Source organism: Ranitomeya imitator, chromosome 5 (assembly GCF_032444005.1).
Source record: "Ranitomeya imitator isolate aRanImi1 chromosome 5, aRanImi1.pri, whole genome shotgun sequence".
Classification (NCBI taxonomy): Eukaryota; Metazoa; Chordata; class Amphibia; order Anura; family Dendrobatidae; genus Ranitomeya; species Ranitomeya imitator.
This window is the reverse complement of record NC_091286.1, coordinates 672,033,826-672,058,365: the sequence shown is the minus strand read 5'-3', so window position 1 is coordinate 672,058,365 and position 24,540 is coordinate 672,033,826. Positions and strand designations below refer to the sequence as shown.

The window sequence follows — 24,540 nt, the reverse complement described above, 5'->3', positions numbered from 1 at the left end:
TTTCTATGGCCCACTATCTGAGAGACAGAGAGAGATGGCACGCTTAGGACTGGCACACAAGCCCAAAGGCCAATATTAATCTCCCTTTTTTTTTTAAGGGAGAATTTATAAAACCAAAAAAAAATAAATAAATAGGCTTTCTATGGCCCACTATTTGTGAGAGAGATGGCACGCTCAGGACTGGCACACAAGCCCAGAGGCCAATATTAATCTCCCACTTTTTTTTTTTTTTCCAGGGAAAATTTATAAACCCAATAAAAAAAATAAAAATAAATAGGCTTTCTATGGCCCACTATCTGAGAGAGAGAGATGGCACGCTTAGGACTGGCACACAAGCCCAAAGGCCAATATTAATCTCCCACTGATTGATTTATTGATTTTTTCAGGTAGATTTTAGAACCAAAATCAAGCAAAAAAATAAATAGGCTTTCTATGGCCCACTGAGTGAGTGATGATGCACACAGGAGTCAGGAGTGGCACACAAGCCCTGAGGCCAATATTTTTCTCCCACTGATTGATGTAGTGATTTTTTCAGGTAGATTTTAGAACCAAAATCAAGCAAAACAATAAATAGGCTTTCTATGGCCCACTGAGTGAGAGATGGCACACACAGGGATGGCACTCTAGCAGAAATGCCAATCTTAATCTCCCACAAAAAAAAAAAAAAAAAACAGGGAGTGTCCTTCAATTACTATCTCCCTGCAGTAATCTCAGCCAGATATGGCAGGCAGCAATAAGGAGTGGACTGATGCACAAATTAAATAAAAAGTGTGTACAAACAAAAAAGATAGCTGTGCAGAAAGGAAGGAACAAGAGGATTTGTGCTTTGAAAAAAGCAGTTGGTTTGCACAGCGGCGTACACACAGCAATGCAGCTATCAGGGAGCCTTCTAGGGCAGCCCAATGAGCTACAGCGCTGAGGGGAAAAAAAAAAACAATGTAGCTTCCACTGTCCCTGCACACCGAGGGTGGTGTTGGGCAGTGGAAATCGCTACAGCACAAGCGGTTTGGTGGTTAATGGACCCTGCCTAACGCTATCCCTGCTTCTGACGAAGCGGCAGCAACCTCTCCCTATACTCAGATCAGCAGCAGTAACATGGCGGTCGGCGGGAACTCCCCTTTATAGCCCCTGTGACGCCGCGGACAGCAAGCCAATCACTGCAATGCCCTTCTCTAAGATGGTGGGGACCAGGACCTATGTCATCACGCTGCCCACACTCTGCGTTTACCTTCATTGGCTGAGAAATGGCGCTTTTCGCGTCATTGAAACGCGACTTTGGCGCGAAAGTCGCGTACCGCATGGCCGACCCCGCACAGGGGTCGGATCGGGTTTCATGAAACCCGACTTTGCCAAAAGTCGGCGACTTTTGAAAATGAACGACCCGTTTCGCTCAACCCTACCCCTAATATCCCACTATATCCCGTCACAGCCACCAGACTACTACCCCTAATATCCCAATCATCCCATCAACCAGAGCCACTGGACTACTACCCATAATATCTCACATCATCCAGTCAGCCAGAGCCACCGGACTGCTACCCATAATATCCCAATCATCTGATCAGCCAGAGCCACCGGACTACTACCCCTAATATCCCAATCATCCCATCAACCAGAGCCACTGGACTACTACCCATAATATCCCACATCATCCAGTCAGCCAGAGCCACCGGACTACTACCACTAATATCTCACTATATCCCGTCACAGCCACCAGACTACTACCCCTAATATCCCAATCATCTGATCAGCCAGAGCCACCGGACTACTACCACTAATATCCCACATCATCCTATCAACCAGAGCCACCAGACTACTACCACTAATATCCCAATTATCCCATCAGCCAGAGCCACCGGATTACTACCCCCAAAATATCCCACATCATCCTGTCAGCCAGAGCCACCGGACTACCACCCCTAATATCCCACATCATCCCATCAGCCAGAGCCACCAGACTACTACCCCTAATATCCCACATCATTCCGTCAGAGCCACCAGACTACTACCCCTAATATCCCAATTATCCCATCAGCCAGAGCCACCAGACTACTACCCCTAATATCCCACATCATTCCGTCAGAGCCAACATTGTCAGGCTTTTACACCGATTAAAATGATACCTGGGTTGGAGAAATTCATTTTTTAATCAGTGTTTGAAGTTTTAAGTTAATGAGATGCTTCATGCCAGACAAAGAGAAGTTCCTGATTCTGGGCTCCCCCTGTAATCTGTGTCAGAGGGTGTCTGTATTGGCACAGTAATAAATTGTGATATTTCCAGCTTTACAGAAGGACGATAACACCATAGAAATGTTAAGAATAATAGGCCTCAGTTACCACAACTGTCTACAAGGAAAACTGTTGCTCAGAGCAACCAATCACAGCTCAGCTTCTTATACAGCTCTGGTGAAATGAAAGACACAAACACATGCACTCATTTTTATATATCGATTATGAGTATTTATTATATTATTTATATCACTTACAGTAAGCAAACTAACAATGACAGACTGATACAGAGGGGCGAGGACCCTGCCCTTGCGGGCTTACATTCTACAGGATGGGGAAGGAGACAGTATGTTTGGGGTTGGAGTAGCTCCGGTGTTGGTGAGGCGGTAGCTCTGGTAGTGGTGAGGCAGCAGCGGGGTCATTGCAGGCTGTAGGCTTTCTTGAAGAGGTGGGTTTTCAGATTCTGCCTGAAGGATCCGAATGCGGTTGATAGTTGGACGTGTTAGGGCACAGAATTCCAGAGGATGGGGTTTTTTTCGGGAGGAGTCTTGGAGGCGATTAGGTGAGGACCGAATACGTGTGGAGGAGAGAAGGAGGTCTTGGGAGGACCAGAGATTACGCGAGAGAAGTTATCGGGAGTTTAGTTCAGAGATATATGGAGGAGACAGGTTATGGATGGCTTTGTAGGTCAGTATTAGTAATTTGAACAGGATACGCTGAGCGAATGGGAGCCAGTGAAGAGATTTGCAGAGGGGAGAAGCAGAGGAGTAGTGAGGAGAGAGATAAATTAGTCGGGCAGCAGAGTTAAGGATGGACTGGAAAGGTGTGAGCATGATACAAGGGAGGCCGCAGAAAAGGATGTTGCAGTATTTGAGGTGGGAGATGATGATGGCATGCAAAATTATTTTAGTAGATTGAGGGTTGAGGAAAGGATGAATTCTGGAAAGGTGACAGGAGATGGAAAGAGCTTGGATGTGCGGTTTGAAAGACATGGCAGAGTCAAGGGTTACGCTGAGGCAGCGGACTTCCGAACGGGGGAAAGTGTGATGTAAAGATGATAAGTTCAGATTTATCCACATTGAGTTTGAGGAAGCGAGAAGAGAAGGAGGAGGATATGGCTGATAGACACTCCGGGATTCTGGACAGCAGAAAGGTGATGTCTGGGCCTGAGAGGGAGATCTAAGTGTCATCAGCATAAAGGTGGTCTGAGAGTCCATGGGACTTTATGAGTTGTCCCAGGCCAAGTGTATAGATTGAGAAGAGTAGTGGTCCTAGTGTGGGAGTGGGAGACGCTGTGAGGTTGGAAAAGTATGAGGAGATCCAGGATAGGGTGAGGTCTTTGATGCCAAAGGAAAATAGGACCTGTAGTAGGAGGCAGTGGTCAACTGTGTCAAAAGCAGAGGACAGGTCTAGTAGGAGGAGTATAGAGTATATCTGTTAGCTTTGGCTGTAAGTAGGTCATTAGTAATTTGGGTCAGGGCAGTCTCAGTGGAATTACGGGGACGGAAACCAGATTGTAGATTGTCAAAGAGCAAGTTAGATGAGAGGTGGGAGGAAAGTTCAGCATGGATGTGCTGCTTCAGGAGTTTAGAAGCAAAAGGGAGCAGTTATATTGGGTGATAGCTGGACATAGCGATTGGGTCAAGGGTTGGATTTTTAAGCATATGCGTGATTGTGGCATGTTTGAAAGCAGAAGGGAAGTTACCAGAAGTTAGTGATAGGTTGAAAAGATGGGTTAGGGATGGGATAAGTGTGGTGGTGAGGTTGGGGAGAAGGTGGGATGGGATGGGTGTATAAGTGGTGAGGTGTGATTTGGAGAGGAGACAATTAAGCTCCCCTTCAGTGATGTTGGAGAGGAAGGTTATGGGGGAAGGGCATTGGTCTGATATGCAAAGGGGTTGTGGTGGTTGAACAATAAACACTTGCCTTGTTTGGTTGATCTTAATCTTGAAGTGTGTGGCAAAGTCCTCAGCAGAGATGAGGGAGGATGGAGGGGGCAGTGGTGGGCGGAGGAGGGAGTGAAAAGTTTTGAATAACTGTTTGGGGTTGTAGAATAGGGAATATACGAGGGTTGTGAAGTAGGCCTGTTTAGCAGAGGTGAGGGCAGATTTGGAAGCGATTATTGCTTGTTTGAGTGCAGTGAAAACATCTTGTGAATTTGTTTTCTTCCAACGCTGCTCAGCAACCCCGGATATTTGCCGGAGCTTTTTAGTGATGTTATTGTGCCAGGGTAGTCTATTCATATGTCGCACTATGCCATGAATGAGAGGAGCGACCGTGTCAATAGCTGATGCGAGAGTGTCATTGTAGAAAGCAGTGGCACGGTCTGTGTCATGGAGTGAGGATATGGATGCCAGTGGTAGAATAGATTCAGAGAGCGTGTGGGTGTCTAGGTGAGTGAGGTTTCTGTGGGGGTGCGCATGTTGCTGGACATGGGTGACAGGTGAGGAGGACAGGGATGAGAAAGTGAGTAGATAGTGGTCAGACAGAGGGAGAGAGGAGGTTGAGGAGTTAGAGAGCAGAGACGGGTGAAGATCAGGCGTTCTGCCCACCTAGTCGAGTGCTTTGATGACATGTGCCTGAGCATTCTGGTGGTGGTCATTCTCCTGCTGACCTTGGTATGACACAGGTTGCAATTGATCATTCTTTTACTGTTCGTACTTTCTTTCTAAAAGCACCTAACTGGGGAACACCTAACCTTGGCCTGAGAACTTGCTGTGTGTGGCTGCTGTGGGAATCAGTTGCCCGCCTTCTCTCTCTGTTCAGCACACTGCCTCTTCCTGCCTGTTGTAGTTTTGAGGATCCCTCCCTATCTGCACTACAGTCCAGTGCTCTGCATGGCACCTTTGCAGATTAGGTCAATGACCACCACCTTCTTCTTCTACTTCCGCACTCTGGTCCTCCTGACTAGTTGACTTAAAAACATTACTTGTGGGCAACTGTGTCTCATCATCATCTACATCTTGAGACAATAATTTCCTATCCCCACCATTGTCTTCTTGTAAATCAAATATTTGTGCATTAATATGCACAATCTCATGTCCCTTTTGAAATGTTCAGGGTGCCAGGCCAAAATCAATAAATAGACATGTAAAGAGCTCCTCGGAGTGGTGTGGGATTTTTTGTCTTCTGGGACACACCATGGTTAGAAGAATGAGGATTAGGGCGAGTGCTATGTGGTCCAGACTCTTTGCTAATGAGACTGGCCTGTGAGGAAGACAGGGTGGTGCTGCAACACATATTGGAAGCATTATCTGCCATCCAAATGACCACCTTTTCTCACTGTTATCGCTTCAAGGGTAATGTCCCGCGCAAAATAAGACAGGAAGTTAGATCTCATGAGCGTGTTTGTTGTGGTGCAGCAGCAGGCACAGTTTCACCAGGCTCATGGCTTCAGCCTCTGCGTACAACAGCACGTCCAGTTCTCTGTCTCTTAACACATACCTTGCGCATTTTAAGTTAGGTATATATTTATAAGCCTGCAAACTTTCCAGTAACAATAGGGAAAAGAATATCTGTAGTCCTCTAAAGGACGTGATTTCAGGTTGGAGCAGGAATTTAAATATAGAAGGACTGTATGGCAATAAACCCTGCATATATGCCTTTAATCCAAAGTTATCCCTACTCCACCAACTATCCCTACATTGTATGCAGGTAACAGCTGTTTTATCAAAGAACTACAATAGCAATGTTAAACCCTGCCTACATGCCTGTCCTAAAATACACTCTCCCTCCTATAACAACTGTCCCTAAACTGCTTCCAGAAGAGAGTGTCCCGAGCATTGCATCACTGGGTCTTATATAAGTGCCGATGAAGCGATGCAGCCGGCCAATCACAGTAACGCCAGTAGCAGTGGAGACTGAGAGCACACTCATCACTGGTGATTAGCAGAAAAGCTAAGCCTGGAGACAAGTTTCAGTTCATACTGTAAATATTTGAATTTGTGAATGAAAATGCAGACACTCCTATTTTCTAGGCAACCTATTATGCCTTCATTTTATGTTTAAAAATTGATATTTCATTCATGTTTTCTTTTCGATTTGAATTTTCAGCTCCCATTACCTTTGTGTACATGGAAATAGATGCTATTATGAGGAATGGGATTTTTCTCAGTTGTTATAAACACACTGCTATTATTTTGCACATACAGTGGCTTGTGAAAGTATTAACCTCCTTGGCTTCTTTTGTATTTGGCTACCTTACTACCTGGAATTTCACAGTTTGATTTGGAGGATTGGCATTAATTCTTTCAAAGAACATGCCTACAACTGTGAACATTTGATTTTCTTTGTCTTGTGAAGAAAACGACAAATAAGACAAAATAAATGAAAAATTCAGTGTGCGTAACTATTCACGCCATTAAGGTCAGTACTTTGTAGAGCCTTCTTTTGTAGCAATTAGAGCTGCAAGTTGCTTTGGATAAGTCTCTATGAGCTTTCCATATCTGGCCGCGGTGGATTTTTGCCCATTCCTCAAGGCAAAACTGCTCCAGCTCCTTCAAGTTAGATGGTTTTCCCTGGTGTACAGCAATCTTCAAGTCATTGTCTTGTTGGAAGGTGAACCTCCATCCCAGTCTCAAATCACTGAAAGACTGAAAAAGGTTTTGCTGGAGAATATCCCTGTATTTCGCACCATCCATGCTCCCCTCAACCCGGACCATTTACCCTGTCCCTGCTGCTGAAAAACATCCCCACATCATGATGCTATCATCACAATGATTCACTGGGAGGATGTTGTTCTTGGGGTGATGAGCTATGTTGGTTTGGCACCATAGTGTTTACCTTGGTTGTCAAAAAGTTTTATTTTGGTCTCCTCTGACCACAGCACCTTCCTCCATACATTGGGGGAGTCTCCCACATGTCTTTTAGCAAAATCAAAGCAATCCTTATAGTTTTTGTAAGTAAAGACTTTTTTTGACTACTCTTCCACATATGACATATCTATTGAGTATATGGCTTATTTTGGTTGTATGTACAGATACTCCAGTCTGTTTGTGAACTCTGCAGCCCTTTAGGGTTACGTTTGGTCTCTGTTCTGCCTCTCTGCCCATGCTGAGAGTTTTGGTGGGCAGCCCTCTCTTGTCAGGTTTGTTGTGGTACCATGTTGTTTAACCCCTTCATGACCGTGGGATTTTTCATTTTTCTGTGTTCGTTTTTCACTCCCCTCCTTCCCAGAGCCATAACTTTTTTATTTTTCCGTCAATTTGGCCATGTGAGGGCTTATTTTTTGCGGGACGAGTTTTACTTTTGAACGACATCATTGGTTTTAGCATGTCGTGTACTAGAAAACGGGAAAAAAATTCCAAGTGCGGTGAAATTGCAAAAAAAGTGCAATCCCACACTTGTTTTTTGTTTGGCTTTTTTGCTAGGTTCACTAAATGCTAAAACTGACTTGACATTATGATTCTCCAGGTCAGTACGAGTTCGTAGACACTTAACATGACTAGGTTATTTTTTATCTAAGTGGTGAAAAAAAATTCCAAACTTTGCTAAAATAAAAAAAAAATTGCGCCATTTTCCTATACTCGTAGCGTCTCCATTTTTCGTGATCTGGGGTCGGATGAGGGCTTATTTTTTGCGTGCCGAGATGACGTTTTTAATGATAGCATTTCGGTGCAGATAAGTTCTTTTGATCGCCCGTTATTGCATTTTAATGCCATGTCGCGGCGACCAAAAAAACGTAATTCTGGTGTTTCGAATTTTTTTCCAGCTACGCTGTTTAGCGATCAGGTTAATGCTTTTTTTTACTTGATAGATCGGGCGATTCTGAGCGCAGCGATACCAAATATGTGTAAATTTGATATTTTTTTATTGATATATTTTGTTTGGGGCGAAAGGGGGGTGATTTAAACTTTTATATTTTTTTTATTTTTTTAACATTTTTTTAAACTTTTTTTTTTACTTTTGCCATGCTTCAATAGCCTCCATGGGAGGCTAGAAGCAGGCACAACGTGATCGGCTCTGCTACATAGCAGCGATCTGCTGATCGCTGCTATGTAGCAGAAATGGAGGTGTGCTGTGAGCGCCGACCACAGGGTGGCGCTCACAGCTGCCGAGGATCAGTAACCATAGAGGTCTCAAGGACCTCTATGGTTACAATGGAGACGCATCGCCGACCCCCGATCATGTGACGGGGGTCGGCGATGACGTCATTTCCGGCCGCCCAGCCGGAAACGGTAGTTAAATGCCGCTGTCTGCGTTTGACAGCGGCATTTAACTAGTTAATAGGTGCGGGCAGATCGCGATTCTGCCCGCGCCTATTACGGGCACATGTCAGCTGTTCAAAACAGCTGACATGTCCCGGCTTTGGTGCGGGCTCACCGCGGAGCCCTGCATCAAAGCAGGGGATCTGAACTTGGACGGTATAGTACGTCCAAGGTCAGAAAGGGGTTAAAAATGATAATGGATTTGATGGTGCTAGGAGAGATCATCGGAGTTAAGGATTTTTTTTATAACCCAAACTTGACTTCTCAACAACTTTGTCCCTGACTTGTGTGGAGATCACCTTGGTCTTCATGGTCTTGTTTGGTTAGTGGTGCCTCTTGCTTAATGATGCTGCAGCCTATGTGACCTTTCAAAAAAGTTGCTTATATACTGACAGACCATGTGACATTTATATTGCACACAGGTAGACTTCCTTTCACTAAGCATGTAACGTATGGTGGTAATTGCTTGCATTAGAAATTACTAGGGGCATCATAGCAAAAAAGGGTGAATACACATGTGGTCAAAATTATTGGTACCCCTCATTAATGACAGAAAGACTCACAATGCTCACAGAAATAACTTGAATCTGACAAAAAGTAATAATAAATAAAAAATCTATGAAAATGAACAAATGAAAGTCAGACATTCCTTTTCAAAAATGTATCCACATAATTAAAAAAAAAAATAAAACTCATGAAATAGGCCTGGACAGAAATGATGGTACCACTGAAAATAAGGTGACAAAAGGGACATGTTAAATCACTTTGTTTCCACTAACGAGCATCACAGGTGTCTACAATCCTGGAATCAGTGAGTGGCCTGTATATAGGGCTACAGATACTCACTGTACTGTGTGGTGACATGGTGGGTATCACACTCATCATGGACCAGAGGAGGCTAAGGAAAGAGTTATATCAGGAGATTAGAAAGAAAATTTTAGACACACATGTTGAAGGTAAAAGTTATAAGACCATCTCCAAGCAGCTTGATGATCCTGTGACTACAGTTGCACATATTAGTCTGAAATTTAAGATCCATTGGACTGTAGCCCACGTCCCTTGACTTGGCCTCTGGAGGAAAATTGATGACAAATCAAAGAGAAGAATAATACGAATGATAAAAGGGCTCAGAAAAACTTCAAAACAGATTAAACGTGAACTTCAAGCTCAAGGAACATCAGTGTCAGATCGCACCATTCGTCATTGTCTGAGCCAAAGTGGACTTCATGGGAGACGACCAACAAGGACACTATTGTTGAAAAAAAAAAAAAGACAGACTAGAATTTACAAAACTAAATGTTGACAAGCCACAAAGCTTCTGGGAAAATGTCCATTTGACAGATGAAACAAAAATTGAACTTTTTTGGCAAGGCACCTCAGCTCTATGTTCACAGATGGAAAAATGAAGCATATCAAGAAAAGAACAGTGTTCCTATTGTGAAACATGGAGGAGGCTTTGTTATGTTCTAGGGCTGCTTTGCTGCATCTGGCACAAGGTGTCTAGAATCTGTGCAGGGTGCAATGAAATCTCAAGGCTATCAAGGGATTCTAGAGAGAGATGTGCTGCCCAGTATCAGAAAGCTTGGTCTCAGTCACAGGTCATGGGTCTTGCAACAGGATAATGATCCAAAACACACAGCTAAAACACCCAAGAATGGTTAAGAGGAAACATTGGACTATTCTGAAGTGGCTTTTTATGAGCCCTGGCCTATATACTATTGAGTATCTTTGGAAAGAGCTGAAACATGACGTCTAAAAAAGGCAACCTTCAAATACGAGACAACTGGAGCAGTTTGCTCTTGAGGAGTGGGCCAAAATACCTGTCGAGAGGTGAAGAACTATCATTGACAGTTACAGGAATTGTTTGATTGCAGTGATTGCCTCAAAAGGTTGTGCAACAAAATATTAAGTTAAGGGTGCCATCATTTCTGTCCAGGTCTATTTCATGAGTTTTTTTTTTTTTATTTTATTCTGTGGAAGCATGGTTGAAAAGCAATGTCTGACTTTCATTTGTTCATTTTCGTAGATTGTTTATTTATTATTAATTTTGTCAGACTCAAGTTATTTCTGTGACCATTGTGGGTTTTTTGTGTCATTAAATGAGGGGTACCAATAATTTTGACCACATGTGTATATATACCAATTTTTAGGTATTTGATCCCATAAATGTAATTTATGTCCATATTTTTCTCATTTCACCAACTTAGACTATTTAATGCTGATGCTTTAAACACAAATTGAATTACAGAAATATTTATCCACAGATAGTAATGTAACAAAATAGGTAAAAAGCCAAGGAGTTGGGTGAATATGTATCATCTGTTTGAGCTTCTGGTTCAGTATCATCTGTTGTATGGAGCTTTCAGTTGAAGCTTGAACGCTAAGTTTTCTTGTTCCCTGTCTTTGTATGTCTCGTGCTTGTTACTACTCCTTGTGTTTACACCACCTGCAGTGGTGAGGCGAGCGTCTTTGCTGGCCAGTGCACTAGCCAGGCTATAGCGAGGTGACAGCTAGGAACTAGGCACGTTACGGCGGCGGGGGGAAGGACCTGCATAGGGCATTAGGGGATCTTTAGGATAAGCACAGGCTGTGTTAGGATATGCCCCATCCCTTGCTCCCTATTATTAGGGCCTTCCACTCCCTTTTTCCATCCCATTGTTGGTGTTTGCTTTACCATCAACTGGACCGACCGTTATTTACTAAAATATTGTTTATTATTATTAATAATGTATTTAATGAATAATTGAATATTAATTGTTATACATGTGATATTTGGTTTTATTTACATTTTATTATGGTATTTATTTTTGTATTACTTTTTTTTTATCTTAAAGCTTTACAACAGTTTTCCGATGCTGATACACTGGCTTCCAGGAGCTCACCACAAAATTTTTGCCAACATCAAAGAGTTTCATGCCTTTTTAGAGTCAACATTTACTAAACAGAGAAAAGAACTGGATATGAATGACCAGCGCAATCTAATTGATGCCTACCTAACCAAGCAGCAAGAGGTATTTTAATTGATCAACTCAGAATTAAAAAAATAAATTATTTAGGACAGGTAGATGGAAAATGAAACTATTATAGTACATGTGCATGGTTTTTTTTTAGCTGTGAAAAACAAGTTTTACTACTGAATAACGCTTCAGGAAGCATGCCTTCAATTTTTGCAGGAGATTTTCATTTATTGAACCAGTTTTCAAGAATTTTTTTGTAGCCTTCTGAAAAATATTTTTTTTCCTGGGGTATATTTTGACGCCTTTGGATTGTACAGTGCTGAGTTTGGCTTAGAACCAATCAAGAGCTTCTGCTAAGAATTGTCATGCACTTTCTTTTTACCACCAAGTAATTTTCATAAGCTAAACAGGGAAAAATACTTTCAAAACTCCTCATATGAGCAAATTTATGGATTAACATTGAAATAAAGAGGAGGAGTCATTCAAGTGTATTTTTAAAGGTATTTTATGGTGGTGTTTGGAGAACATCTGTGCAACATATCTTGGTTTGCACATAGTCTTATACTTCTCTCCTTGGTTTAATAGCACCAATCATATTAAGGCATACAGGTTCGATTTACATCCAAGACAAGACCAACTTTTTCTGTCATCTGCAATAAGGTAATAATTCTATGACGTGATCATCATTTACAGGGAAAGCCGGAATCAACTCAGTTTTACCACAACGAGAACCTGATTGCTCTGGTGGCCGATCTATTCATTGCTGGAATGGAAACCACATCAACCACACTGAGATGGGGTCTTCTGCTCATGATGAAATATCCAGAAGTTCAAGGTAAGATGAAAGGCTGCACCAGTCATCAAATCAAGTGTTAACTGTATAACTATTCTAGTGTGTCGAAATTCAAGATCTGATTTAGAATCATTACTAATCTCTCTTTTTTTGTGTTTGGAATCCTGTATTTTACACAACAGTGTCAAAAACTTTTGTCAAGTAGCTAAAGTGGTCTTATTATTGTTTGTCTGGGTTTAAAGAAGAGCAAATTTCCAGAAAATTGATTTGGACAGATTCACTGGAATTCAACAGGCAGATTTAATTTTGTCCAAATAAATTGCCATTAGGGGTGGAAGGGGTTACAACAAAAAAAGATTTACATTCACCTCTCCTCACCTGTTCTGAGGCATTTGCCACCATAGCTCCAGTCCTCCACTTTTGTCTTCTTTTCTACCATCACGCCTTTGAGATTGGATCATGTCATGAACTTGTAAGGCCAATCACAGGACTTACCTAAGCTGCAGACACAGCAAGCATTCTTGACCTCTTTGCGATTTTCCAGCCACTGCTGGACCCATCTGATACGGACTCATACGGACTTGTATGGACTTCTATGGACTGTCCTGCCTTGGACTACTGAGGGGACACATTGGCATCTCCTTAATTGCATAACTCCCCTGATGATGCTCCCCCATTGGAGTTGAAACGCGTAGGGAGAAGAGAGACATTTAGGGCTATATTTTGGTTGGTGGGTTCCCATAGCAGGGCTCACTTGGGGCCTGTCCTTGTCAGGACAGGAGCTCTTCAAAGGGTTCACAGGGAAGACAGTGGCGGTGTATCTTTCCCTACCCTTGGCCCATAGCATTTGGAACCACCACCCTCATGGAACTTGAGGGATTTCCATGTGTCCGTTTAAATTGGTAAGACTGATCCAATTTTTTGTTATCTCGAGCACTGGTTCACCTGAGCACGTGTGTTTTGTTTATATATTTGTTGTGTTAGGATCCGAGTTTTTATTTATATTTATTAAAGGTTATGTTTTAATTTAGTGGGTATCCTCCATAGCTATTCCCATATTTATCCTGAGGATATAGACAAGGCAATTTCCTCTCCACGCCTTAGCTATTTTTGCAATCACAGGAGTGATGTAAGAACAGAAGACCAGGGAGGAGGATCAGTGGTTTCATGGTGGAGCAGAACTGTTCAGTAAGGTTGAATATAATTTTTTTTTTGTTTTAATCTTGCCTTTGAATTTGTGTAAATTGAATTTAAAAAATAAATCAGCATTCTGTCAAATCCTAATTTTTAGAAGAATTCATAATGAATTTGCTAAGTTATTAATCAATATGTTCACGTCTACTGGGGTTTCTCTGAACCCAACAGAGAAAATTATTCTGAGGTCCATCATCCACTTGTACAGAACATATGATAATCCTACCATAGCACATACATGAGCTTGAGTCCAGGAGGATCTTATGGTTTCATTCAATCTGTTTATGTCGGAAGTCCATCTCATGTACACAGAACCTTTTTTTTTTCCTTCTCGAACAGAAAAAGTCCAAAAAGAAATTGAGCGAGTGATCGGATCGGCTCAACCTCATGTAGAACATAGGAAACAAATGCCGTATACGGATGCCGTCATTCATGAGATTCAGAGGTTTGGTGATATTGTGCCTGGTAATGTCCCTCATGTTGCTTCTGAAGATGTCAGATTTAGAGGGTATTTTATACCAAAGGTGAGGATTGGTTAAACTAATGTTTAAATTGTGTTCATCAATATGCCATGTGTGTGGGTTTTGCCGTTTTAAAGCTCTTTTTAAGGCTCTGCTCACGTATGATTTCATAGTCACCGCTATAGTTTCTGGCAAGTATTGTGCATCATGTAGTGTAGTGTTATTCCTGCCATCACAATGATTTTACCTAAAGTGGCAGCATTGAGGTCAATGGATGGGGTCTCCAGATGAGTATTTGGCTCCATCTTACTGATACCCCAAATCCCTGCTGGTCTTCTGAGCAAGATTTAGATTTCCTTGATGCTATATTTGTTTTAGGAGACCTTGTAATGGTGAAGTTGTAAATCCATTCTCTCTGATACATTTCATGGCTTTTCCCCACAGGGCACTATTGTTATCCCATTACTGCACTCAGTACTGAAAGATAAAACTTGTTTTGAGAAAGCTGATGAGTTTTATCCAGAACACTTTCTTGACTCCAGTGGAAACTTCTTGAAGAACGAGGCCTTCATACCATTCTCGCTAGGTAATAACAATCCGAGGTCTGGATGATAAATACATTTAAATTAATGTACGGAATTTTTGCGTGCGAAGATCAACTGGGAGACAGTCGTTAGATAAATTTCATTGACTTTTCCACCAGATAATAACGGAGTGCAGTCTCTTCTTCCTGAGACTAGGAGAGCTGAATGCTGAGCTTTATCTGTGTCTAAGGTCCTTCTGCACAGGTTAATCAACAAAAAATGACTTAATTGACATCTGATGGTTTCTTTCATGCCGTCTAAACATCATAATTTCCGACAGTACCTTTCCCCATTTAAATGCATAGTTATTGTTAATACGAACAACTTAAACATTCTTTCTTGCAGCTTTTGGCATTGTTTCATCTCTCTCTACCCCTCATAGCTGAATGAGTAGTCCTATTATTATCTTCTAAAACTTGGTTTCCCAGTAGCACCCTTTTCTCCTCAGTGCTGTTGACCTCTCCCTCTAATCTAAGTGTAAACCTCAGTTTCTTGTGCACTCTCAGCTCTTGTACAGTCCCTTGGAATTAAATCATTATCTGATTCTGGCAGAGCTCTACTCTTCTGCACTCCTGTTATGGCTGGCAATCAGGCAACACAGCGTGCAGTAATCAGCGCACATACAGAGATCTGGCAATAACCCAAAACAATAGGACGAGCTCTGAGACGTGGAATCTCTGTAGACTGCAGTACCTGATCTATCCTCACACAACTGGAAGCAGCAGTGGATTGCGCCTATCCACTACCTATGCAACTCGGCACTGCCTGAGGAGCTGACTAGCCTGAAGATAGAAATACAAGCCTGACTTACCGCAGAGAAATACCCCAAAGGAATAGGCAGCCCCCACATATAATGACTGTTAGCAAGATGAAAAGACAAACGTAGGAATGAAATAGATTCAGCAAAGTGAGGCCCGATATTCTAGACAGAGCGAGGATAGCAAAGAGAACTATGCAGTCTACAAAAAACCCTAAAACGAAAACCACGCAAAGGGGCAAAAAGACCCACCGTGCCGAACTAACAGCACGGCGGTGCACCCCTTTGCTTCTCAGAGCTTCCAGCAAAAGATAATAACAAGCTGGACAGAAAAAACAGAAAACAAACTAGAAGCACTTATCTAGCAGAGCAGCAGGCCCAAGGAAAGATGCAGTAGCTCAGATCCAACACTGGAACATTGACAAGGAGCAAGGAAGACAGACTCAGGTGGAGCTAAATAGCAAGGCAGCCAACGAGCTCACCAAAACACCTGAGGGAGGAAGCCCAGAGACTGCAATACCACTTGTGACCACAGAAGTGAACTCAGCCACAGAATTCACAACAGTACCCCCCCCTTGAGGAGGGGTCACCGAACCCTCACCAGAACCCCCAGGCCGACCAGGATGAGCCACATGAAAGGCACGAACAAGATCTGGGGCATGGACATCAGAGGCAAAAACCCAGGAATTATCTTCCTGAGCATAACCCTTCCATTTGACCAGATACTGGAGTTTCCGTCTAGAGACACGAGAATCCAAAATCTTCTCCACAATATACTCCAATTCCCCCTCCACCAAAACAGGGGCAGGAGGCTCCACAGATGGAACCATAGGTGCCACGTATCTCCTCAACAACGACCTATGGAATACATTATGTATGGAAAAGGAGTCTGGGAGGGTCAGACGAAAAGACACCGGATTGAGAATCTCAGAAATCCTATATGGACCAATAAAACGAGGTTTAAATTTAGGAGAGGAAACCTTCATAGGTATATGACGAGAAGATAACCAAACCAGATCCCCAACACGAAGTCGGGGTCCCACACGGCGTCTGCGATTAGCGAAAAGCTGAGCCTTCTCCTGGGACAAGGTCAAATTGTCCACTACCTGAGTCCAGATCTGCTGCAACCTGTCCACCACATTATCCACACCAGGACAGTCCGAAGACTCAACCTGTCCTGAAGAGAAACGAGGATGGAACCCAGAATTGCAGAAAAATGGAGAGACCAAGGTAGCCGAGCTGGCCCGATTATTAAGGGCGAACTCAGCCAACGGCAAAAATGACACCCAATCATCCTGGTCAGCGGAAACAAAACATCTCAGATATGTTTCCAAGGTCTGATTGGTTCGTTCGGTCTGGCCATTAGTCTGAGGATGGAAGGCCGAGGAGAAAGATAGGTCAATGCCCATCCTACCACAAAAGGCTCGCCAGAACCTCGAGACAAACTGGGAACCTCTGTCAGAAACAATATTCTCAGGAATGCCATGTAAACGAACCACATGCTGGAAGAACAAAGGCACCAAATCAGAGGAGGAAGGCAATTTAACCAAGGGCACCAGATGGACCATTTTAGAAAAGCGATCACAGACCACCCAAATGACAGACATCTTTTGAGAAACGGGAAGGTCAGAAATGAAATCCATCGAAATATGTGTCCAAGGCCTCTTCGGGACCGGCAAGGGCAAAAGCAACCCACTGGCACGTGAACAGCAGGGCTTAGCCCTAGCACAAATTCCACAGGACTGCACAAAAGCACGCACATCCCGTGACAGAGATGGCCACCAGAAGGATCTAGCAACCAACTCCCTGGTACCAAAGATTCCTGGATGACCGGCCAGCACCGAACAATGAAGTTCAGAGATAACTTTACTAGTCCACCTATCAGGGACGAACAGTTTCTCGGCCGGACAACGATCAGGTTTATTAGCCTGAAATTTCTGCAACACTCTCCGCAAATCAGGGGAGATGGCAGACACAATGACTCCTTCCTTGAGGATACTCGCCGGCTCAGATAACCCCGGAGAGTCGGGCACAAAACTCCTAGACAGAGCATCCGCCTTCACATTTTTAGAGCCCGGAAGGTATGAAATCACAAAATCAAAACGAGCAAAAAACAACGACCAACGGGCCTGTCTAGGATTCAAGCGCTTGGCAGACTCAAGATAAGTAAGGTTCTTATGATCAGTCAAAACCACCACGCGATGCTTAGCACCCTCAAGCCAATGACGCCACTCCTCGAATGCCCACTTCATGGCCAGCAACTCTCGGTTGCCCACATCATAATTACGCTCAGCAGCAGAAAATTTCCTGGAAAAGAAAGCACATGGTTTGAACACTGAGCAACCAGAACCTCTCTGTGACAAAACCGCCCCTGCACCAATCTCAGAAGCATCAACCTCGACCTGGAACGGAAGAGAAACATCAGGTTGACACAACACAGGGGCACAGCAAAAACGACGCTTCAACTCCTGAAAAGCTTCCACGGCAGCAGAAGACCAATTAACCAAATCAGCACCCTTCTTGGTCAAATCGGTCAATGGTCTGGCAATGCTAGAAAAATTACAGATGAAGCGACGATAAAAATTAGCAAAGCCCAGGAATTTCTGCAAACTTTTTAGAGATGTCGGCTGAGTCCAATCCTGGATGGCCTGAACCTTAACCGGATCCATCTCGATAGTAGAAGGGGAAAAGATGAACCCCAAAAATGAAACTTTCTGCACACCGAAGAGACACTTTGATCCCTTCACGAACAAGGAATTAGCACACAGTACCTGGAAAACCATTCTGACTTGCTTCACATGAGACTCCCAATCATCTGAGAAGATCAAAATGTCATCCAAGTAAACAATCAAGAATTTATCCAGATACTCACGGAAAATGTCATGCATAAAAGACTGAAAAACAGATGGAGCATTGGCAAGTCCGAACGGCATCACCAGATACTCAAAATGACCCTCGGGCGTATTAAATGCCGTTTTCCATTCATCTCCCTGCCTGATTCTCACCAGATTATACGCACCACGAAGATCAATCTTAGTAAACCAACTAGCCCCCTTAATCCGAGCAAACAAGTCAGAAATCAATGGCAAGGGATACTGAAACTTAACAGTGATCTTATTAAGAAGGCGGTAATCAATACACGGTCTTAGCGAACCATCCTTCTTGGCTACAAAAAAGAACCCTGCTCCCAATGGTGACGACGATGGGCGAATATGTCCCTTCTCCAGGGACTCCTTCACATAACTGCGCATAGCGGTGTGTTCAGGTACGGACAAATTAAATAAACGACCCTTAGGGAATTTACTACCAGGAATCAAATCGATAGCACAATCACAATTCCTATGCGGAGGTAGAGCATCGGACTTGGGCTCTTCAAATACATCCTGATAATCAGACAAGAACTCTGGGACCTCAGAAGGGGTGGATGACGAAATAGACAAAAATGGAACATCACCATGTACTCCCTGACAACCCCAGCTGGTTACCGACATAGAGTTCCAATCCAATACTGGATTATGGGTTTGTAGCCATGGCAACCCCAACACGACCACATCATGCAAATTATGCAGTACCAAAAAGCGAATAACTTCCTGATGTGCAGGAGCCATGCACATGGTCAGCTGGGCCCAGTACTGAGGCTTATTCTTGGCCAGAGGTGTAGCATCAATTCCTCTCAACGGAATAGGACACCGCAAAGGCTCCAAGAAAAATCCACAACGTTTAGCATAATCCAAATCCATCAGATTCAGGGCAGCGCCTGAATCCACAAATGCCATGACAGAATATGATGACAAAGAGCACATTAAGGTAATGGACAAAAGGAATTTGGACTGTACAGTACCAATAACGGCAGAGCTATCGAACCGCCTAGTGCGTTTAGGACAATTAGAAATAGCATGAGTAGAATCACCACAATAGAAACACAGTCTGTTCAGACGTCTGTGTTCGTGCCGTTCTACTTTAGTCATAGTCCTGTCGCACTGCATAGGCTCAGGTTTACTCTCAGACAATACCGCCAGATGGTGCACAGATTTACGCTCGCGCAAGCGACGACCGATCTGAATGGCCAAGGACATAGACTCATTCAAACCAGCAGGCATAGGAAATCCCACCATTACATCCTTAAGAGCTTCAGAGAGACCCTTTCTGAACAAAGCCGCTAGTGCAGATTCATTCCACAGAGTGAGTACTGACCATTTTCTAAATTTCTGACAATATACTTCTACATCATCCTGACCCTGGCATAAAGCCAGCAGATTTTTCTCAGCTTGATCCACTGAATTAGGCTCATCGTAAAGCAATCCCAGCGCCTGGAAAAATGCATCAACATTACTCAATGCAGAATCTCCTGGTGCAAGAGAAAACGCCCAGTCCTGTGGGTCGCCGCGCAAAAAAGAAATAATAATCAAAACCTGTTGAATAGGATTACCAGAAGAATGAGGTTTCAAGGCCAAAAATAGCTTACAATTATTTCTGAAGCTCAGGAACTTAGTTCTGTCACCAAAAAACAAATCAGGAATCGGAATTCTTGGTTCTAGCATCGATTTCTGATCAATAGTATCTTGAATCTTTTGTACATTTACAACGAGATTATCCATTGAGGAGCACAGAGCCTGAATATCCATGTCCACAGCTGTGTCCTGAAGCACTCTAATGTCTAGGGGAAAAAAAAGACTGAAGACAGAGCTAAGAAAAAAAAATGATGTCAGGATTTCTTTTTTCCCTCTATTGGAAATCATTGAATGGCTCCTTGTACTGTTATGGCTGGCAATCAGGCAACACAGCGTGCAGTAATCAGCGCACATACAGAGATCTGGCAATAACCCAAAACAATAGGACGAGCTCTGAGACGTGGAATCTCTGTAGACTGCAGTACCTGATCTATCCTCACACAACTGGAAGCAGCAGTGGATTGCGCCTATCCACTACCTATGCAACTCGGCACTGCCTGAGGAGCTGACTAGCCTGAAGATAGAAATACAAGCCTGACTTACCTCAGAGAAATACCCCAAAGGAATAGGCAGCCCCCACATATAATGACTGTTAGCAAGATGAAAAGACAAACGTAGGAATGAAATAGATTCAGCAAAGTGAGGCCCGATATTCTAGACAGAGCGAGGATAGCAAAGAGAACTATGCAGTCTACAAAAAACCCTAAAACGAAAACCACGCAAAGGGGCAAAAAGACCCACCGTGCCGAACTAACAGCACGGCGGTGCACTCCTTTGCTTCTCAGAGCTTCCAGCAAAAGATAATAACAAGCTGGACAGAAAAAACAGAAAACAAACTAGAAGCACTTATCTAGCAGAGCAGCAGGCCCAAGGAAAGATGCAGTAGCTCAGATCCAACACTGGAACATTGACAAGGAGCAAGGAAGACAGACTCAGGTGGAGCTAAATAGCAAGGCAGCCAACGAGCTCACCAAAACACCTGAGGGAGGAAGCCCAGAGACTGCAATACCACTTGTGACCACAGAAGTGAACTCAGCCACAGAATTCACAACACACTCCTTCACAACAGCATTGTAGAGCTGCGTTTGTTACATGCAATCAACAGATACGTTTTTGTGTAACTGCATATAACTCTCTACTGCTGCTTATATTAGAAGATAATCCTCTGCCATATGAATCAATACGATGGTATTTGCAGTTTCACATCACTATTCTCTCAGCACCAGCAAACAAACAAAGCTCAATTAATATCAGTCAATATATACAGTCCTCTCTTGCATGCAGTATATCTCTCCACTCATTCCCCTGTATACAGAGCACCATCTTGAAGTATATCTCTCCCTTCAGCCCCTAAATACTAATCCCCATCCTATATCTCTTCTTTCAGCCCTCTGTATGCAGAGCTCTATTCTGCATTATATCTCTCTCTTCTGAGCCCCCAGTATACAGAGCACCATCTTGAAGTATATCTCTCCACTCATCCCCCTGTATACAGAGCACCATCTTGAAGTATATCTCTCCCCTCAGCCCCTAAATACTAATCCCCATCCTATATCTCTTCTTTCAGCCCTCTGTATGCAGAGCTCTATCCTGCATTATATCTCTCTCTTCTGAACCCCCAGTATACAGAGCATCATCTTGAAGTATATCTCTCCACTCATCCCTTAAATACTAATCCCCATCCTATATCTCTTCTTTCAGCCCTCTGTATGCAGAGCACCATCCTGAATTATATCTCTCTCTTCTGAGCCCCCTGTATACAGAGCACCATCTTGAAGTATATCTCTCCCCTCAGCCCCTAAATACTAATTCCCATCTTATATCTCTTCTTTCAGCCCTCTGTATGCAGAGCTCCATCCTGCATTATATCTCTTTCTTATGAGCCCCCTGTATACAGAGCACCATCTTGAAGTATATCTCTCCCCTCAGCCCCTAAATACTAATTCCTATCTTATATCTCTTCTTTCAGCCCTCTGTATACAGAGCACCATCTTGAAATATAAGAAAAAAGTTTATCAGCTCACCCTTGAATTAGGATTAAGACCCACACATGGGTTGAAACGCATAAAGTTTTATTCTCATGTGGGACTAGCTGTCCCATTCTGTCTTGATCTCCAACAATGTTTTCAAGAGGATTTGAATAAAGTTAAGGTTTTCATTGTCAAGAAGATGTGCTGGATCACTATGGATTTATAGAGCACTATCTTGAAATATATCTCTCCACTCGGCACCTAAATACTGATTCCCACCCTATATCTCTTCTTTCTGCCCTCTGTATGTAGAGTTTCATCCTGCAGAATATCTCTCTTCTCAGATCTCTGCATGCAGGGCGCCATCTTGCAGTATATTTCTCTTCTCAGCCACCTGTATACAGAGCCTCATCCTGCAGTATCTCGCTTCTCCCAGCTCCCTGTATACAGTCCACTCCTCTTAATTACCCGCACACCCACACACTACTGCATGAGATCTGTGCACTGTAATTAAGGAGGCATCTCCCCTTTCCATGACATTATCCCTCACAGTAAAATCTTTGATCTAGACAAATCGTAAAGCAGAGCTATGCTGACAGGAAGGCAGCTGAGAAAGACTGCACTTGTGCATGATCGACCAGGGCCACAAGAAATACTGTGCATTAGTTCCAGTGGCAATTGCAGAGTAAGGAGAACATGGAGGATCATACATAGGGGGTGATATATAGTAAGGGCGGATTTTAAAATATCTTATATTGGCAAAAATGAATAAATATATGTGTACATTATTTAACCCTTTAAAGAGTGAGTCAGAATCTATGGAAATATCAGAACATATTAAAACAATATTAGAAATGAGGGGCTCATTGCGAAAACAATGTTAAAATACCAAAAAATTGTGTTGGATTTTGTCTAAGCAACATAGCTTTTCTTTAGGCGGAGGATAACTTTTTCAAATAGCAACTCTAATATATCCCAGTTCATGATTTTTTTATGTTATTCAGTTCGGGTCAGGAGATCTGAGGCTGGTCTAAAAATTGCTGTTTAAACACTGACTTTGGAACCCAGATTTATGAAACCAGCCAAAGGCCAATAACTCATGTACTTCATTCAATGCCCAAGTCTGGCCTTTGATAACCAGATCAGCCGTGGATTTTCCAGCAGGAACTCAGCAGCTTCATAATGCCTGAGACAGTTGAGTTTATCTCAAGAGACTTCTTTCTTACATGTGAAATCAACCTAAGTAAGTGTCTACCTACTAGAATTCCACAAAAAGCATCATTTCTTTCCAAGATCCAGCTTTTGAGGCCTCTTAAAAATTTTGCGTTTATTTCAAAAACAATGTAATTTTCTATAAACCTTTTCTTCTTTTATCTATTTCTAGGAAAGAGAAGTTGTGCTGGGGAAACATTGGCTAAAATGGAGCTCTTCCTGTTCTTCACAACGTTATTACAAAACTTTACGTTCCAGGCGCCTCCTGGTGCAAAATTGGACCTCACACCTTGGCAGGGGACTACAAATGCTCCTCAAACACATGAAATCCGTGCCATACCTCGCTGATACATTTTCTTTAGAAAACAGTCTGTCTCAGTTATTTCAAAAATTGTAAAAGTCTGCCTCTGCTTTATCGAAGCTGGAGCATCCAACCTACTGTGAGGAATTGTCCTTATGATAAGCCATCACTGTGGGAAGTTAGGGTCGGTCATCTGAGAAATTCACATTTCAGTAGAACGTATCTAACAGCTCCACAGCTTCATTAGTGTTTATCTTGCCCCAAATCTGTACCTGCTGCTGAGCTTTGGTACCAGTGGATGTTTCCATACCAATTCCACCCTTGTTCTTGGATGAACACTATAGGAGACAATGGAGCATAATTGACTATTTGCTCGGAGACTTGACATGGTCCCAGGTCTTGTAACCCCATCAATTACAGATGGACGGCTCATCTTCCCAGAAATTGCTTAATGGTAATGTGAACATTGAAAATTACCTATTGAATAAAGCAGATTTGTTTGTGTGTTATAAGTATTTTCAGCATATATTTCAGACTATGAAGTGGGGGGTCTTATCTTTAGATCATATGATTATCTACATGTGATATAAAATTGGCTGTTAAGGTCTATCCTTCGAATGTCCATTAATATGGGATTGGCGACTGAGGATCTGAGATCCATCTTCCGTGCTGACCAGCTAAATAAAAGACACCATGGTCTTTAACCCTTTCCAAGCACTACATATGCTCTTGTGGTTGTGACGAGTACTGTAAATGGCCGCTGCTACATCCCATTTGTATGTACGCAACTGAGAATCAATACAAGACACAGCCACAGTGTTAAGTATGGTCCTGTCTGGCGGTAAACAATTATAGAGGTCCTTCATTCCATTGATAATCTGGTAAAACTCCCACACAGTAAACAGTGATGGTCTATCATAAGAATAAAACAGTACATGAGTGAATCAATTCATACCAAATCAAATTCATTAAACATTTCTCCAAAAATTAAGATTTTTAAAGTTTTCAAGAATTTTTTGTAGCCTTCTGAAAAATATTTTTTTCCTGGAGTATATTTTGACACTGTCAGGATTCCCCTGACCGCTGCCACCAATTCGTCACGATTCACACCATGACCGTCACCCCTACGTCACGGGTCGGGGTGACTTTGGGCCAACAGACGACTATCACATGTGCAAGGGGCTTACATATAATTTTACATATGACAACACAATGGCAAAAAGCAAGAACTTGACGGCCACGTCCACGTCCACGTTTCTTATTTGACCCTCTCCCCCTTTTTTTTAAAGTGGTTTTAGGCAAAGTACTCCCACAGACCAGATAACTGCAGATTAGAAAAATTGTTTTATACGCACAGTACTATCTTATACACGGGTGCATAAGAGTTGAAGAATTAGTCTGTATGCAGAGTACTATAAGGCCGGA

The 24,540-nt window shown here is 42.8% G+C and overlaps 1 protein-coding gene across 1 annotated transcript in view; it reads left to right on the top strand.

Annotated features, from left to right (window-relative positions):
* Positions 1-24,106, top strand: part of LOC138638755 (cytochrome P450 2K1-like) — a 91,202-nt gene extending 67,096 nt beyond the window's left edge. Inside the window, exons 6-10 of the mRNA XM_069728312.1 lie at positions 11,270-11,446; positions 12,086-12,227; positions 13,719-13,903; positions 14,285-14,426; positions 22,987-24,106. Coding sequence (XP_069584413.1) covers positions 11,270-11,446; positions 12,086-12,227; positions 13,719-13,903; positions 14,285-14,426; positions 22,987-23,162 — 822 coding nt within the window. The 3' untranslated portion in view covers positions 23,163-24,106. The remainder of the gene's footprint in view (positions 1-11,269; positions 11,447-12,085; positions 12,228-13,718; positions 13,904-14,284; positions 14,427-22,986) is intronic.
* The last annotated feature ends 434 nt before the right edge of the window (positions 24,107-24,540 follow it).